This window comes from Triplophysa dalaica, chromosome 5 (genome assembly GCF_015846415.1).
Source record: "Triplophysa dalaica isolate WHDGS20190420 chromosome 5, ASM1584641v1, whole genome shotgun sequence".
NCBI lineage: Eukaryota > Metazoa > Chordata > Actinopteri > Cypriniformes > Nemacheilidae > Triplophysa > Triplophysa dalaica.
In genome coordinates, this window is record NC_079546.1 from 4725007 (window position 1) to 4740055 (window position 15049).

The 15049-nt window shown below is 39.3% G+C and overlaps 3 protein-coding genes across 3 annotated transcripts; all 3 read right to left on the reverse strand.

Annotated features, from left to right (window-relative positions):
- Positions 1 to 386: 386 nt before the first annotated feature.
- On the reverse strand, positions 387 to 4532 carry asb13a.2 (ankyrin repeat and SOCS box containing 13a, tandem duplicate 2). The gene is made up of 6 exons (XM_056748043.1): positions 4396 to 4532; positions 3743 to 3930; positions 3493 to 3649; positions 3250 to 3384; positions 2831 to 3022; positions 387 to 1962 (listed from the first exon to the last, which is right to left on the reverse strand). The coding sequence occupies exons 1-6, from the start codon at positions 4436 to 4438 to the stop codon at positions 1835 to 1837; spliced, it is 843 nt and encodes a 280-aa protein (XP_056604021.1). The 5' UTR covers positions 4439 to 4532; the 3' UTR covers positions 387 to 1834.
- A 694-nt stretch (positions 4533 to 5226) lies between these two features.
- Positions 5227 to 6849, reverse strand: asb13a.1 (ankyrin repeat and SOCS box containing 13a, tandem duplicate 1). Its single transcript, XM_056748042.1, has 5 exons — positions 6600 to 6849; positions 6250 to 6437; positions 5789 to 6080; positions 5479 to 5670; positions 5227 to 5372 (listed from the first exon to the last, which is right to left on the reverse strand). Exons 1-5 carry the CDS (start codon positions 6640 to 6642, stop codon positions 5242 to 5244), a joined length of 846 nt encoding a protein of 281 aa, XP_056604020.1. The 5' UTR covers positions 6643 to 6849; the 3' UTR covers positions 5227 to 5241.
- Positions 6850 to 7122: 273 nt separating this feature from the next.
- Positions 7123 to 14919, reverse strand: gdi2 (GDP dissociation inhibitor 2). Its single transcript, XM_056748041.1, has 11 exons — positions 14762 to 14919; positions 11281 to 11388; positions 10703 to 10802; positions 10310 to 10444; positions 9841 to 10039; positions 9565 to 9696; positions 9354 to 9453; positions 9104 to 9275; positions 8859 to 9003; positions 8702 to 8756; positions 7123 to 8373 (listed from the first exon to the last, which is right to left on the reverse strand). Exons 1-11 carry the CDS (start codon positions 14804 to 14806, stop codon positions 8218 to 8220), a joined length of 1347 nt encoding a protein of 448 aa, XP_056604019.1. The 5' UTR covers positions 14807 to 14919; the 3' UTR covers positions 7123 to 8217.
- Positions 14920 to 15049: the final 130 nt, after the last annotated feature.

The following is a 15049-nucleotide window of genomic DNA, read 5'->3' on the forward strand; positions in this document are numbered from 1 at the left end:
TTCTAGGCTAACAAAACCAGGGATTAGTTTCTGAGGAACAGCGCTCTCGTTGACCAGTGCTTTCATGAAAGCAAAAAGCTTTGCATCACGTGACCGGTGCTTGCCAAATGAGTAACTGCAAAAAAGAACAGCAGATGAATTGTGTGATATATTTTTTTAAATACAAGCGTGACATTAAAAAAACTGAAAACTTATGATTTACAACCTGCAGAGCCCCCTAGAGGTAAATCTAAAGCCAGCAAAATAACTCCATTGGATGGTCCAGGAAGGCCAAACCTTTAACAGCCGCAAGTCAACGTTTCAATTTCATGCTGTTAACATGTTAAATATCCCTTGATTTCTAACTGAGGATTCTTCCCATGGTTCTGACAAACAAAACAGTCTGGTTGAACTTAAAATAAGCCTCATGACTTTAAATCATTTATTAATTTAACATTTTTAACAACATCACACATGTATAGCACTCTAATAATTCCTGAAGAAGCTTGTGTGAAAAGTATTTATGCCTCAACAAACAAACGAACATCAAAACCAGCACCAATCTGACCATTCCTGCCATTTCAACATCTGCAAAGTATAAAACATGCAAGAATTTGGTTCAAACAATATATACAAAAATCCAATCCTTTAAAGGCTACTTTTAAGATGAGCGCTGGATGAAGAGAAAAAAGCAGCATTCTTTTAATAGCAGCTGTCGTATCTCAGTAAGCTTAATTTCAAAACAAGGCTCTACTAACAACATTCCTGGACTCTCTCTCTCTCTCTCTCTCTGTTTTGAAGCCGGATGGGCTCTGCATAAGTGCACATACAGAGGAACTCATTTCTCCAGCTCACACAGAAACGCTGGACACTGGATCCTATTTTTGAGCGTCCTGCTATTTATAGAAACTTCTGTACTTTATAAGAAGGAGGAAATGGCATGTGCAGGAGGATCAGATGGATCCAGTTGTGTCAAACTCGTTTAAAGAAATATTTTGCTGGGCAGTTTATGGAAAAATAATAAGAGAGGAACATATTTTGAGGAGGGCATAATAACACAGCATTTTGGGGGCATTTCATTACCATTAATGTTCTCTCACAGAGATAACAGCAAAGCAAATCTTGATATATGTTCCTGTTCTTAATTCATTACAGTGTTTGTCATTCTATCCTCCACGAAAGCACAATCTTGTCTGCCAGGAGCTACAACACAGTCCAACATAAATAGGAATCAAGTATACATTCAAGTCCCATCCGTTTTCCTATTTAGATTAGAAAAACTTGGCATCAAACACAAACAATAAAATCACATTACTTAATATGAGCAGTCGAATATCACCTATTGCACCGTTTAGTCTGTGTTATAAATCTGCATTGAAGATATATTTTTTAGGGAACAGTTGAGTGCATATAATGCATATCCATCTTCTTAAGTTCTTGTTTAAATTCACCTTAGTGACGATGCATTAAGACAACATATTTCACAGCAAGTGCCAAAGTCCTCTGTTGGAAAGTGCTACAGGAAGTGAAGGAAATGTAATGCTCACTATTTAGTCTACTATGCTTCTACACTTATAGGTGATGCGTGTCATTTTTGCAAATGCTAATGGCACCGAATGGATTCGAGACTAAACATTCTTACCATTTGCCATTGGCGGGCCAACAGGTAGTTTATGCCCTCAAACTCACGCCATTGGCTGAAACCTGAAAATGACACACTTAACCTTTAATGCTGTACAGTGGAAATCTAACTAGCATTGGTTGTAGGAGAGATCAAGTTTTTGTGCAGTTGAGGTAAAGAAAACCTCTTCCAGAGGTCCAGTTTTACGTTCTCCGTGTAAGTCTGTGAAGGGATTCATTGGTATAAGAGATAACTGATAATACGGTTTGGAATATCCAGTTTGGTGATCAGGTCCACAGCTCTGGTACCCAGCACAGTCCTCAACGTGATACGGCTGAGCTGCTGCAGAGACAAAGGGTTGCCTACAGAAACACAGATCAGCGTGAATGATTCATACACTTCGATGTGATTCATACAGATTTGTATCAGACATATCCAAACATAATTCCTCACATTGGACCTCCTACGTGAATAAAGAAACACAATGTCCTCTATTTTGACATCACCCTCCAAGGCAACCAAATAAAGATACAAAAATTAGCAATAAAACAGCATTCCAGAAGATAAAATGCATTTGTTTAATAAAGCTACATTAAAAACTGTCGCGATAGACTAAAAGCGAATTCATTCTGGAACGGGATTACCATGCAAATATTTATGAGCTCCTTGGTCACCGTTTCTTATTAATGTCGTTTACATTCTAGAGAGGGTGGCACTTGTTGCGCTGAGACAGAGTCGCCAATGTGTCTTGCGGATGAGACTTGTGACAGAATCCAGACATGACCTGACTTAACTAGAATTTAACCTTAGATCTCATCATCATAAACTTCCAATGAATGCTCACAACATCACACTGAAAACATCCTGAGCAGTACCAGGGAACTGTAAGTCTCAGTTTCGTACACCACAATATAAACGGTGTCGAAATGAGTGACAACATCAAAATAAGTCACTAATTGTTTTATTTTATGTAAAGAAGATATTGAACCGATATGATGTAAATTCATTATATTATTTGTGAAATGTAACATGTTAAGTTAAAGTTGTTATTTAGGTATCAACCATAAAAACAAATGGTGAAGGCTACAACGAGAACATCTATCCATGAGCCCCATCTAGTGGACTCTTTCTGTACTAAAATCTCAGGAACTGTTTCACAAACCCTATGAAGGAAACCAAGAAAAGCAACAGAGCTTGTAAAGATTTCATGAGATTTTGAATTAGACTCACTGTCACAAAGCTGAAGGCAGTGTGCTGCGGGTGTGTCCGGTCTCGTGTAGTTGACTGGCTTCTTATCGTGCTTGTCTCTGGCGTTAATGTTAGCCCCGAACTCCACCAACAGCTCGATCATGTCTAGATTGTTGGCCTTAGCTGCATGATGTAGGGCTGTCTCGTGTAACCTGGAGGCATTTACTTGTGCACCTTCACACAGAAAATAACACAAACATTTTTTTTATATTTAGTAAACAGCTTTAACTGATAAGCAAGCTTTGTTGATTTTAGAAACATGCTTTGATTTTATTATACAAATAAAAAAAATGTAAACGCTTTGTTTTATTGTTTGCGTGGTAGTTGTTTACACTGCTCCCAAGTTATATTCAGCTAATAAAATATTATTGCTTTTCTTGGTGAATGAACTTTGAGTCTACCTGCATTTAGGAGCACCTTGACACAGTCCAGATGTTGGTTGGCACATGTCACATGTAGCGGAGTACCATGGTACAGATCATAAGCCTCAAGACTTGCTCCTTTAGCGATCACCAACTTCACACAGTCTGCATTACCTGCAGTCACAAAAACAAAAGTTGAATTCAAATAAAATGTATGTCTGATAAGATTACATTTTAAAACATGATACTAGATTTCATAAAAGGGCGTCCATCAAAACACACCTCCCATGCAGGCTTCATGAAGTGGGGAGGTGGTCCGGGAGGTAAGAGTGGGGTTGACTTTTGCTCCGTGCTCTAGAAGGAGACTCACACACTCAAAGTTCCCGATGGAGCATGCCTCACACAGCGGGGTGCTTCCGTCTACGTTCCTCGCGTCCACCTGTAACTCCAAGAGACCATATTTATTAGATAACTTCATATATCAATACAAACTGCATCATTTGAGACAACTGTGTGTGTGCATCACTGGTACCTGAGCCCCAGCGTCCAGCAGCAGTCTCACACACTGCGTTTGTCCCCGTGTAGCAGCCTCGTGGAGGGGTGTGATGGAATCCACAGCCACAATATTGACAGAAGCTCCATTCTGGATCAAACCTTGCAGCACAGACACCTGACCCTGATACGCAGCTTTATGAACCTCTGTTCTCTCCGCCCAGAAACCTAAACATGAAGTCATATATAGAAATGCATTGCTTACTGTAATAAGCAGAGATTGCAAAATGCTAAAGTAATAGTTAAGGCATACACTGCAACACTTTGTAATGTTTACACTTATCAATTAATAATTCACAAGTTATATATCGCAATAAATAGGTGTATAAGACAATTATAGAATGAATATAATAAAAAATAACACCTGATGAAAAAATGACATCACTTTGAACCATCTGTTGTGTCATCAAAATCAAGTTGATACCAACAGAGATCATTTGCCGTTAAAATCAAAAGCATATATTTATAGCAAGTTAATTAAATAAAATTAGGGTTTTTACATTCATTTATCAAGACTGTATGATCTGCTTAGATGGCATTTGCATATTGTTGTTGACTTGCTCGTTCTGGCACAGAGTATCGTTACAGCGGCACTGCGGCAAACAAATACACTGTTTATAAACCTGAACTTACCGATGTCACCGAAAAAATAAGGTCGTGCTGTTTCCACCTCCATTTCTGTTTCCCTTCAAAAGGCTTTACATTAAAACAGAATACTAAACAAAGACCAAGAAAGGAAGAATTTTGCCGTGTTTATATTGTGCGGCGTGTGCTGTAGGTCACGTGGGCGCACCTATTTCATAACCAATCACGTTTTTCTGTGAATGCTGGGAGTTGTAGTTTCCAGTTCAATATTTTTACTTCAGGGTCAAATATAATTTAAAAAGCACAATTAACATTCACATGTTATAGCAACAATTAAATACATACATATTTTGCATTGACAAATGTGACTCTGGACAACGAAACCAGTCTTATAGGTACATTTACATAATCTGAATAAATAAACTTTCGAATAATGTATGAGTTGTTAGAATAGGACAATATCTGGCTGAGATACAACCGTTTAAAACTCAGGATTCTGAGGATGCAAAAAACAAAATATTGAGAAAATTTCCTTTTGAAGTTGTGAATCGGGGGCACTGTGGCAGACCATCCACTCACAAAAATAAAGTTTTTATATATTTAAGGTAGGAAATTCACAAAATATCTGCATTGAACATGATCTTTACTTAATATCCTAATGATTTTAGGCATAAAAGAAAAAATTATAATTTGACCCATACATTTTATATTTTTGTCTTTTCCTAAAAAAGTTCCCGTGCTACTTAAGGCTGGTTTTGTCATCCAGGGACACAAATTAATTATTGCAAATTTAGGGCTCTTACTGAATAAATAACATGTCATTTAGTTCGTAAACATAATACAACAAATAAGACACCAAGTGATGTCTATTTTTGATTGATTTTCCTAAATAAGTCAAGATTTATATGTGAGGTAATCAATGATGCGATGTGAAATGTCCAGTTTTGGCACCACCGCCAGAGCTCTGGTGCCCAATACAGTCCTCAGGACAATACGGCAAAGCTGCTGAAGAGACAACGGGTTACCTGCACAAACACATTCAAATACACAGCCTCAAATACTGTCGAACATGTGATCATCTATCAGATGCCAATAGTCAAACTGCAAAAAACTGCAAAAAATCGAACATACTCTCATAGTGCAACAGACATCCATAGGCAGGAGAACCAAGTTTCGTGTAGTCTCTGGGCTTGTTACCCATGTTATCGGATATATTGACATCTCCACCAAACTCCACCAGCAGCTCCACCAAATCGCCCCTCTCCTCTCTCGCTGCATGGTGCATCGCCGTCTCGTGGAACTTTGTAGCATTCACTTTAGCACCTTTGAGATATCACAGAGAAAATATAATTACATTTTAATAGGTACTGTTCATTTCAGAACAGAAGTGCATTGCACGATTACTTCAGCTTTTGAATTTCTAAAGAGGCCTTCCTCCCACCTGCATTGAGCAGCAGTAGGGCGCATTCAAAGTGAGCTTTGGCACAGGCAGCGTGTAAGGGGGTCCCAAAGTAAATGTCAAAGGCCTCCAGCAGCGCTCCTTTAGCGATCATGAGCTTCACACACTCGGGGTTACCCCTTATGCAGGCCTCGTGGAGGGGTGAAGCAGTAAGGGCGGTCAGGGAAGGGTTGATCGATGCTCCATGATCCACCAGCAGCTTGACACTTGCTAGGCAGCCAGCAGCACAGGCGTGACAAAGAGGAGTGCTGCCATGAATGGTGCGTACATCTACCTGTTCATACAAAGCCAAGAGTTGGTAGTGCTGCCCAGTAATCGAACACATGACATCTGCCCTGCTTAATAAAATATACAAATTCTCATAGTTTCCAAGAGACCTACCACTTAAACCAGCTTTTGTGTTTTGAATTCCCAGCAAATCCAGATTTTTTTCAGTGACTCACCTGCGCTCCTGCCTCCAGGAGTATTTTAACACAGTTGGGGTGGCCCTGGATGCAGGCATCATGCAGAGGAGTGAAGTTGTCCACGGTCACTATATTAACAGACGCTCCATCCTCTATCAGCTGTTTTAACTGGAGAGCTCGACCCAGAGACGCAGCTTCATGCAGAGGAGTCCGATCAGCCCAGTGTCCTACATATTAACTTTTTTATAGTGTTGATGCAGCACACCAAAAATATAATAATACACCTCCACTACATAGTGTACACATTAGGCAAATACATTGCATTGAATGTGTTATTAGTAAGATTTAATGTTAAAAAAACACAACTCATATTCAATATACTATACAACCTATGTCTCCATAAAACGTTGACCTGGCTGCGGTGACATCCATAATTTGATATACCAGTTTTTACTGTATTTTAGCAAAAAAAAGCACGGGTAAGGCAAACTTGTTGTGAAAGTCGCGCGCGCGGTTTGTTATTATTTGCGACACTAGGGACAGAATACGGCCAAACGCGCGAGCAGGATTGTGGGAAATGACGTTTTAGTGCAGTGAGCTAACTGTCAATATTCTTTTTTAACGAAATCCCTGTTGCACTGTGTTTGGAATATAAATGTGCACAATAATTGTTGCATATACATCTCACAACAACGCACTTATAAGTGGACTACAAATGATTAGAGATACACAGCAGATGCTCATCAAACTCAGAAAAAGTATTTATCTAAAATCATAATTTATCCTCTACACCAAACACTGTTTTAAAACATAGTAAAATGCCAACAACATTTTATTAAAATTTAAATTTTCTCTGTAGTGTGCTGTATGGCTAGTCTTTTGAGCGAGTTGAAAGAAATGAGAAACACCCAGTTTTCCACAAGTTAACATTTTTACTTTGCAGTACAGAAATCATTTGAGCCCCGTCCGTTCAGCATTTGTTTAAAACATTGGTGACATTTTTGCACAGGGCCATGGTCATGTCAATACTGCCAGACATTTTGGTCCATTCTAACATGGCAGATACTACCTGCTTCTCTGTGCGATCTGAGGTGAGGGAGAAGGCGAGCTCCAACACACACTAGACAAGCAGATTCCAGACTTACAGTTAAGCGGCTTTTCCCATTGACGTGTGATAACCTTCCTGTTTAGTGGCCTTAAAATCACGCATTACCCATCAGAAAAGAGATGCAAGACAAAGCTGAAGAAAACACCATCGAACACCTAGCCTTCCAACAAGTAGCACAATTTACAGCTAATAGGGGGACTGTTGTCGAATCACATCAGCGTATTGCAAATGAATACTGCATGGTTGGACACAGATTACATGAACTATTACCTAAACTGTGTGTGCTTGATGCTTCCCTTCGAAGTGTAAACGCAAGAATAGGAGATATATTGAGATTCGTAACTACTTGAAGCACCAGTTGTAATTTGTAGGAAAATAGTATGCCTCCCTGGAAGTTATCTTCAAAGTAGATAGTTTAGTCTGTAAATAAACTTGAGAAAAAACATGTGCTGTTAACCTGACAGAACTCAACCGATCATATCACTTTTTTTACCAGTCCTCTGCTGCTTTAGAATGTTCAAAGAAAACACCAATTTTTTAAAATACAGATTTCTTCATATCACTTGAATACATCTGATCATTTGGCATATTTGGACTTAACAAATACCATGTCTAAGCACGCTGAGATAAAAACCTCATGATGGTAACCGAATATAGGGCATTGATATACAATCGGTGCAACATATATCTCATTTCCTGATTATAAAAAGCAGACTGGCAGAACCTTCTCCCCCTCTCCCCTTGAAAATGCTAAATTTGTAACGGTTTACAGGAAATTCCATTATGGGCAAAACATACACTTGGATAGCCAGTTTGCCCGCTTTTCTTTTTTTTTCTTTTTTTTACATTAAGATTATGATCGTCTGAAAATGTGATATTCAAGAGCAGCTGGAGCTGGTTTACTGGTCGGCCGCGTCTCCAAAGATGTCATTCTTCTTGCGTTCCATTTCGGCAAAGTCAAACTCTGTGCCCGTCATTCGCTTGTAGATGTCTTTGATGTCATCACAGGTTGTTTCGAAGTGGGTTGTGGCATCATAGGAGCGAGAAATAAAGATCTAGGAATAGATAAAAACATGAAATTGACCAAAATACTAGACACTGTTATTATGGGGAACGATCATCATAGGTGAAAAATTTGCCTTATCTTTCAAGACTAAAACGTACGTAATTTCTGAAACAGTCTTTCACTATGAAACATTTCACGATAGGGACGTAAATACGTTACAAAGGGGTTCTATGTTGACTGTAAAACACTTTATATATCAAGTGAACGCAATGCAGAATTGCAGAAACTTAACTGTTTAAATCTCAAATTGAGAGGAACTATAAACACAAGTTGTTTCCTATTGCTTTCAATAACCGTGTTGCATTCTGAGGACCTACCTGACTGTCGGATCCCATGTCAGTTGGTGCGTACATGTCACTAATGCTCACAAACCTGCAGAAATATAATACGTGGTGAGCTAACCTTCTATATCTGATGACATCAAAGTATGTTTCAGATATCAGAAAGCACACACACAGACAAACACAAACGTACTTCTGCTCAACCGGTTCCAGAAGGTCTAGGGCTGGTTTGATCTCTTTCTCAGGGTCATTGGTTTCCACAGTGGTGCTGATAATGGCCACATATTTACCCTGTGCTGCCACATTGTGTGCGTAGGAGATCATGCACACGTAGATGTCTGAAAAAAAATAAAAAAACACCATTTTTATTTAAACCCTACAGCGCATTTACATTTGCAAGTTTGGCAAAAGCATAATGTGGTTTCCTGTCAAACTAACCGTGCTTCCTGTTGACCTGATTTTGAGGGATGATGATCTGGCAGGAATTGGCATCGCTGGTGTTCTTGATAGGGTGGCTCATGATGCAGATAACTCGAATGACCTGACCAACCTTCTTGGCTTGGTCCTTGATGTAGCTTGGGTCGCAAATCAGCTGCTTACAGCGTGCAATCTGACCATTAAGAAGAATGATAGAGAATGAGATTTGGTGTCATGCTTTGATTTCACAACTTGCACCTCTACAACTCACCTCTCCCTCCGATTTGACGCCCACCACTTTGCCGTTCTCTATGACAATCTCCTCTATGGGCTTGTTTAGCATGTATGTTCCTCCATAAATGGCACTTAATCTGCAAGTGACAAAAACAACTTAATGAAGCATTGCAAGTCAAGCACATACAGGCTTAATGTGATGTGAAACTGAATGTAACGATGAAAGGAAGTATGTGGTGAAAACTCACCTGGCGAAGCCTTGGGGCAGCTCTCCCAGGCCATAGAGAGGGTACAAATATGGACTCTTTCCATACCTCGCCAAAGACTCGCTATAGAGTTTAATCCTGTTTATCGACTCCATGCAGGGCTGATCCAGGTAGCTGGATGGACACATGCAAACAGGGTTAACTTCACATGACAAACATGTTATATTTTTTGATTTTGCAACATTTTGTTACCTTCCTGCAAAGTACAGTGGACTAAATACGAAAAGTGGAGGTTAAAATAAAAAAAAATGGACCTACTCATCTGTGCGGTACAGAGCGAGAGCATGGCCTGTGAAGTCCACGACATCCTGCCCGAGGTCAAACTTTTTGTACACATCTCGCATGGTGGTCTTGTTGGGGTCCACACCTTCCAGGGTCTTGGGGTCATTCTGATCAAAGTTGGCAATAAACACAAGGAACTTCCTGAAACGTCTTTTCTCGAAAAGTCCCATGAGGCCTGAAACAAAATGAACACATTAAAATAAATTTTAAAGCATCAGCTTTAATGTCATAAACTTCACTATTCAGTTATATGCTGCATTTCTCATTTAGCATGCAAGCATAAAAGAGGAACTTCAAAACTGCTTTACATGCCACACTCCACTATAAAGTTCATCAAAAAGGAAGCAATGTAGGATGTCTAAAATCATTCTTCCTTTTTAAACCACACTTAAACTCCAATCAAATGTAATGTGGAACAAAGTCTCAACCCTCAAATGTCACTTACTGGATGCCAGTGCTTCCGTCTCAGTGGAGGGCACTTTGTAGATGCTGCCCTTTTTGTAGACGAAGCTGCCCTCGATCACTTTGAAGTCCAGGTATCGCGTCACCTGTGTGATCAGCAACATACGAACCAGCTGACCTATGACAAAAAGGTGAAATACGTTCTAAGATCCTTTTAAAGAAAGCATGAATTAAATTGGGGGCAAATGAAATCTATATTTCCGAGTGTAAAAGAAAACCGCCAAGTAATAAGTGTAACTGTGGAATCCAGCAGTTTCTGGTGCTGAGCTTTCCAAAACATGCTGTGTTTTTGACATTATCTTTGGCTTGAATTTTAGTTTCCAGGAAGTTATGACAGAAGTGTAAATAGACAGAGTGGGATGATGTTGCTTTGTACCGTTGGCCATTAGAAATTTTGGAATGAGGTCCACGTTCCAGTCGCGACCTTTCCCCATGGAATCAGGAGGGCTGCCTGGAAGGCTGAAACGCTTGAACAACTGTGAACAGACGGAGAGAGGGCGTTAGTGTGGGATGATCACAGGCTTGACATTCACTATCAAACCAAGCTGTTCAAAAACCATGTAAATCCTATGCGGCGTGGGCCACACAATTGTGCTTAGCACAGGAAGCTTGATTTCACTATCATTGTATACACAGCATATGCATTTCTCTTGCTTCATCTGCGATCTTTGATTAAGGTTTCACTGCGCTCAGCGCAATGTATTGCTTTACCTGCAATACAAGCTATCGGGGAAGCATAAAAACCTTTTGGGAACAGCCATAGATGTCTTAAAAATGCTGACTACATAGGCACTAGTGTTTGGAAAATAATCCAATTCTGCACAATATCCAAATATTTCCCCAAATGAGACATTCAAAGCAGTATATACAGCTGTCATCTCCCTTCATGCTACTTTTCCTCCTAATGGAGGTTTAAAGAAGAGCTGTAGGGTCAGAGGTCAACAGGAGACTTACATCCTCCAGAGGGGTGATGGAGGCGCTCTCCCCGCCATAGTATGAGTTCCTGTCCATGTGCAGCACCTTCTTCCCCTTCACGGACATGATCCCAGACAGGATGCATTCCTGCAGGATACACAGCAGAGCAGCGTTAATAAAATCTCAGATACAGGCAGCAAGGCCTCATGTCAGACTGAAAATCCTATTACATTACAAAAAAATTACGGAATGTTAATGTGGCTGGTTGGTATTTTGGAAACACATATATAGATTATTGAATAAAAGCATCTAACAAATATAAAAGTAATGCTCCGCTACATGTATTAAAATGTCATTTTCCAGCGTTCTCAAACAAATCTTGCATTATTAACAGGCCATTACTTTACACAAATTTCACAGCCAAAACCGAGAGCTCTCCGTAATGTAGCCTGTTTATTATTGCAGCTGTAAAAAATAACCAGCTGAACGAATAAAAGACATAAGCTGAACAGCTACCTTGCCAAGGATGATTGAATTAAGGCCATTAATCAAGACTTTGAATACCACCAAAAATGATATAAGCTTTGCGTCACACTGGTGAGCAACAACTACATATAATCGTGGCAAAAGCTGTTTTGTAATTGTGCATTAAGACTCCAAAGAGCAATAAATAAGAAATCGGTATTAAAGACATGTTAAGAGTTTAGAATGCTTGCTAAATCAACTCCAGATTCACATTACGCCCCATTTCAAAGTTGGAATTTGACAAGACTGAACCGTTCATTCTTCTCTCCTCACATGACATAATAAAACAACAGATCATGTGATAAGTGAACTTTACATGCAACGCAGCCTTCAAAACACCACCATCCACAAAAACACATTCTAAGTGACATTAACAACAGTAACTCTTTAGCTTTTTCTCATTGTGGGCTGGGCTCACATATCAAATCACTTAATAGGGTTTGCAAGCATGAGCAACAAAAAACGAAAAAGGAAAATGACTCCTTTGTATCAGAAGGATCGAGACCTTTGGCAGTCAGCAACATTACTGTAATTTATGCTCATGATAACAGCAGGATCCATATTTCTGATATTTAACACAAAGCTATTAAATGAGACACTCTATCAGCAAAAATATGCAGTTTAACCCCCCCCAGTCTGTGATTGATTTTGTTGTGTCCAAGCCATCCTAAGCAAAACCCAAACTAGCATATAAAAACAGCACCTAAGCTTTGGATTTGTGTAAGCCAAACAGTGGTTTAAGGACTTTTCAGCCTTTTTAGGTGTCTGAGGATTGAAAACCTGCTGGTCTTCACTATAAAAATTAAATGTCTCATGCCAACACTGGGCAAAATCAAAGTCCCCACAAATGTCCATGACTCAACATGAAAACCATCTCTTGGCTCAAATAAGGGGACCGCCTAGGGAAAATGCCACAGGAAGAGTGATTTTTAAAAGAAAGATTTTTACGTGACTATGGATTTAAGTCAAAAACCTTCTTTAACAGCAATATGGGTTAAACGTTAACTTTCTAAACTTGACGGAATAAAGTCAGGCTATGACATTTCTTTAGCTCTTTCAAGGTCTTCGACACCTGCGGTGATCTTGAGATTTGGCTTCATATGATTTGAGAATGTCACCACGTAATTTCAACAAACCATCAAGCTGCTTGACACTCTGCTTTCCTTTTCTTCCCTTTGCATTTTGACTTCAACTGCATTCCGCAAGCTGGATCATCCTACAGCCTATTTGATTTGCCTGTTGTCTTTTATCAATGCCTGTCAATTCATTATGAATGATTCACCACATTATGCAGTAAATTAGTGGCATGTACACAATAAGAGACGAGCCAAACACACATTATAAAAGGCCAATACAAAGAAAGCTGCCACATTTTACAAAAATGTTTACATTCAGCCTAAAAGGATTATGCAATAAGCCATGTGACATCAAAGCTGTACTACGTTCGAAGGAACATGGATTCAGGAACTGTGAGGAATTCCTCATAAAAATCCAAAAGGAGACATGTTGCTCATTCATCGTGCTCATATCACCACCATAAAGCAGTTTACCATTTTTGTCTGATTTGCAGAAGTAAACATAAGATGTCACTCTCGGTTCCTCAGCAAGAGGTAGGCCTACGCCTTTTAGCCAAATGCACTCGTTCAAAACATGTCTTTGGTTATCTTTCTATGTTAAATAAACAAACTTCATCAATTCATACAAAAGTGCATCCTAAACATCCAAAACCAGTAAGCCTTTGAAAGTAAACTTCATAGTGAAAATATTACTATTTTAAATCCTTGCTATCAAAACGTATGTAGCAATAAATTAACTCCGTTTACGTATCTGAAGAAGGTCTAGAAGGGTGATGAGCAATAGACAAAACTGTGGACTTGATCCTACTATGACGACTGTTAGAGGGAAGATATTCAAGGATGGTCCCACAAAATAAATTACGACGTCTGTAATGCAAAGTATAGTTCTAATTCTCATCACGGGTTTTTCCTGTCATGCTAGATGTATAATCTCTATGTAAAGATTGACATGCCACAGTCGGAAATGGAGGATAATTCCATTCTAAGAGGCCAAAGGATATAGGTTATTTATAAACATTTAACTTGTTTTGTAAACACAACACAAGATATGTTGTGTTTTGAAAAACTGTTTGAAACTTGAACTATTATAAGACAAGCTATTACTTTAAATGTTAACGGACTGAAGCGATGAGGATTCTGTCTGTTTTGAGGGTGTGGTTGTTTACCGACCTTTATAAGTGAAAAGAGTCATTTCAAAACTGGTAAGAACACTACTTCGCATTTCGTTTTAAAGAAACAAGATGAATTTAACTCTCCACCCATAAAATAACGATTAAGTCATCCTCTTGTTGACCCCCTTGGTTACGTTAACACAGATCGTTCACCACTTTCATGTATATATATTAATATGTAACATTACGTATAAAAAATGATTTTGTTTAATCCTATTTTTAATAAGCAATTCGTAATCATTTATAAGTCGATCTCAAACAGACCCCATGCTAAATTACGTTAGCACTGTCAAACCTGCGGAAAGCAAGAAAGCTTATTTACAGGAATAAAAACCACATATCGAGATAACAAAACGACATTCAAACAAAAGATTTGTAACAATAATTATATAATGATTAAAATGCTTTAGGACAAAAGCCTTGCGTGGTCATAAAATAGGGTAGAATTTGAAAGCGAGGCCTGCAAGACAGCGTTAGCTGCAGCACTGAGCGCCAGCGGCTAGCTTCATTAGCACTGATGCTAGTTAGCACATACGCTAATTAACACATCCCATATAGAGTAAGAATCGACGCGGATTAGCATGTCGCTAAAATGAGTTTTTTCATGAATAGCCTTGCTAGACTGAGCAGTCCGTTCACAGCACCGCCTAGCAAGACCGAAGCACACTCTGACTGCATATTGTGCAGTTACAACCTATTCAAGCATGTGTAACGGGTTACAAAATATCGTATTCATAAATTAGATACCGTTAGCCCGGTTCCGAGCACGATAACATCGTATTCTTCATTCATTTTTCCTCGTCTTTAATCCCCTATTCCAGTGCGTAGGGCCGAAGAAAATGGAGATCTTGCAAAGCTGGAAATGAAAGAAGTGCACTGTCACGTCACCCTAGTGGGTGTGGCGGGAGTGGAAAGGGTGAAGACGTTGTTCTTTTTCTGAGACACGATTGGTAGACTGTTCTGTCTATCACTGGAATCATTGAAGGGGGAGGAACTCATCAAATGTGGAACGAAACAAGTGGTGCTCGCTGGAGC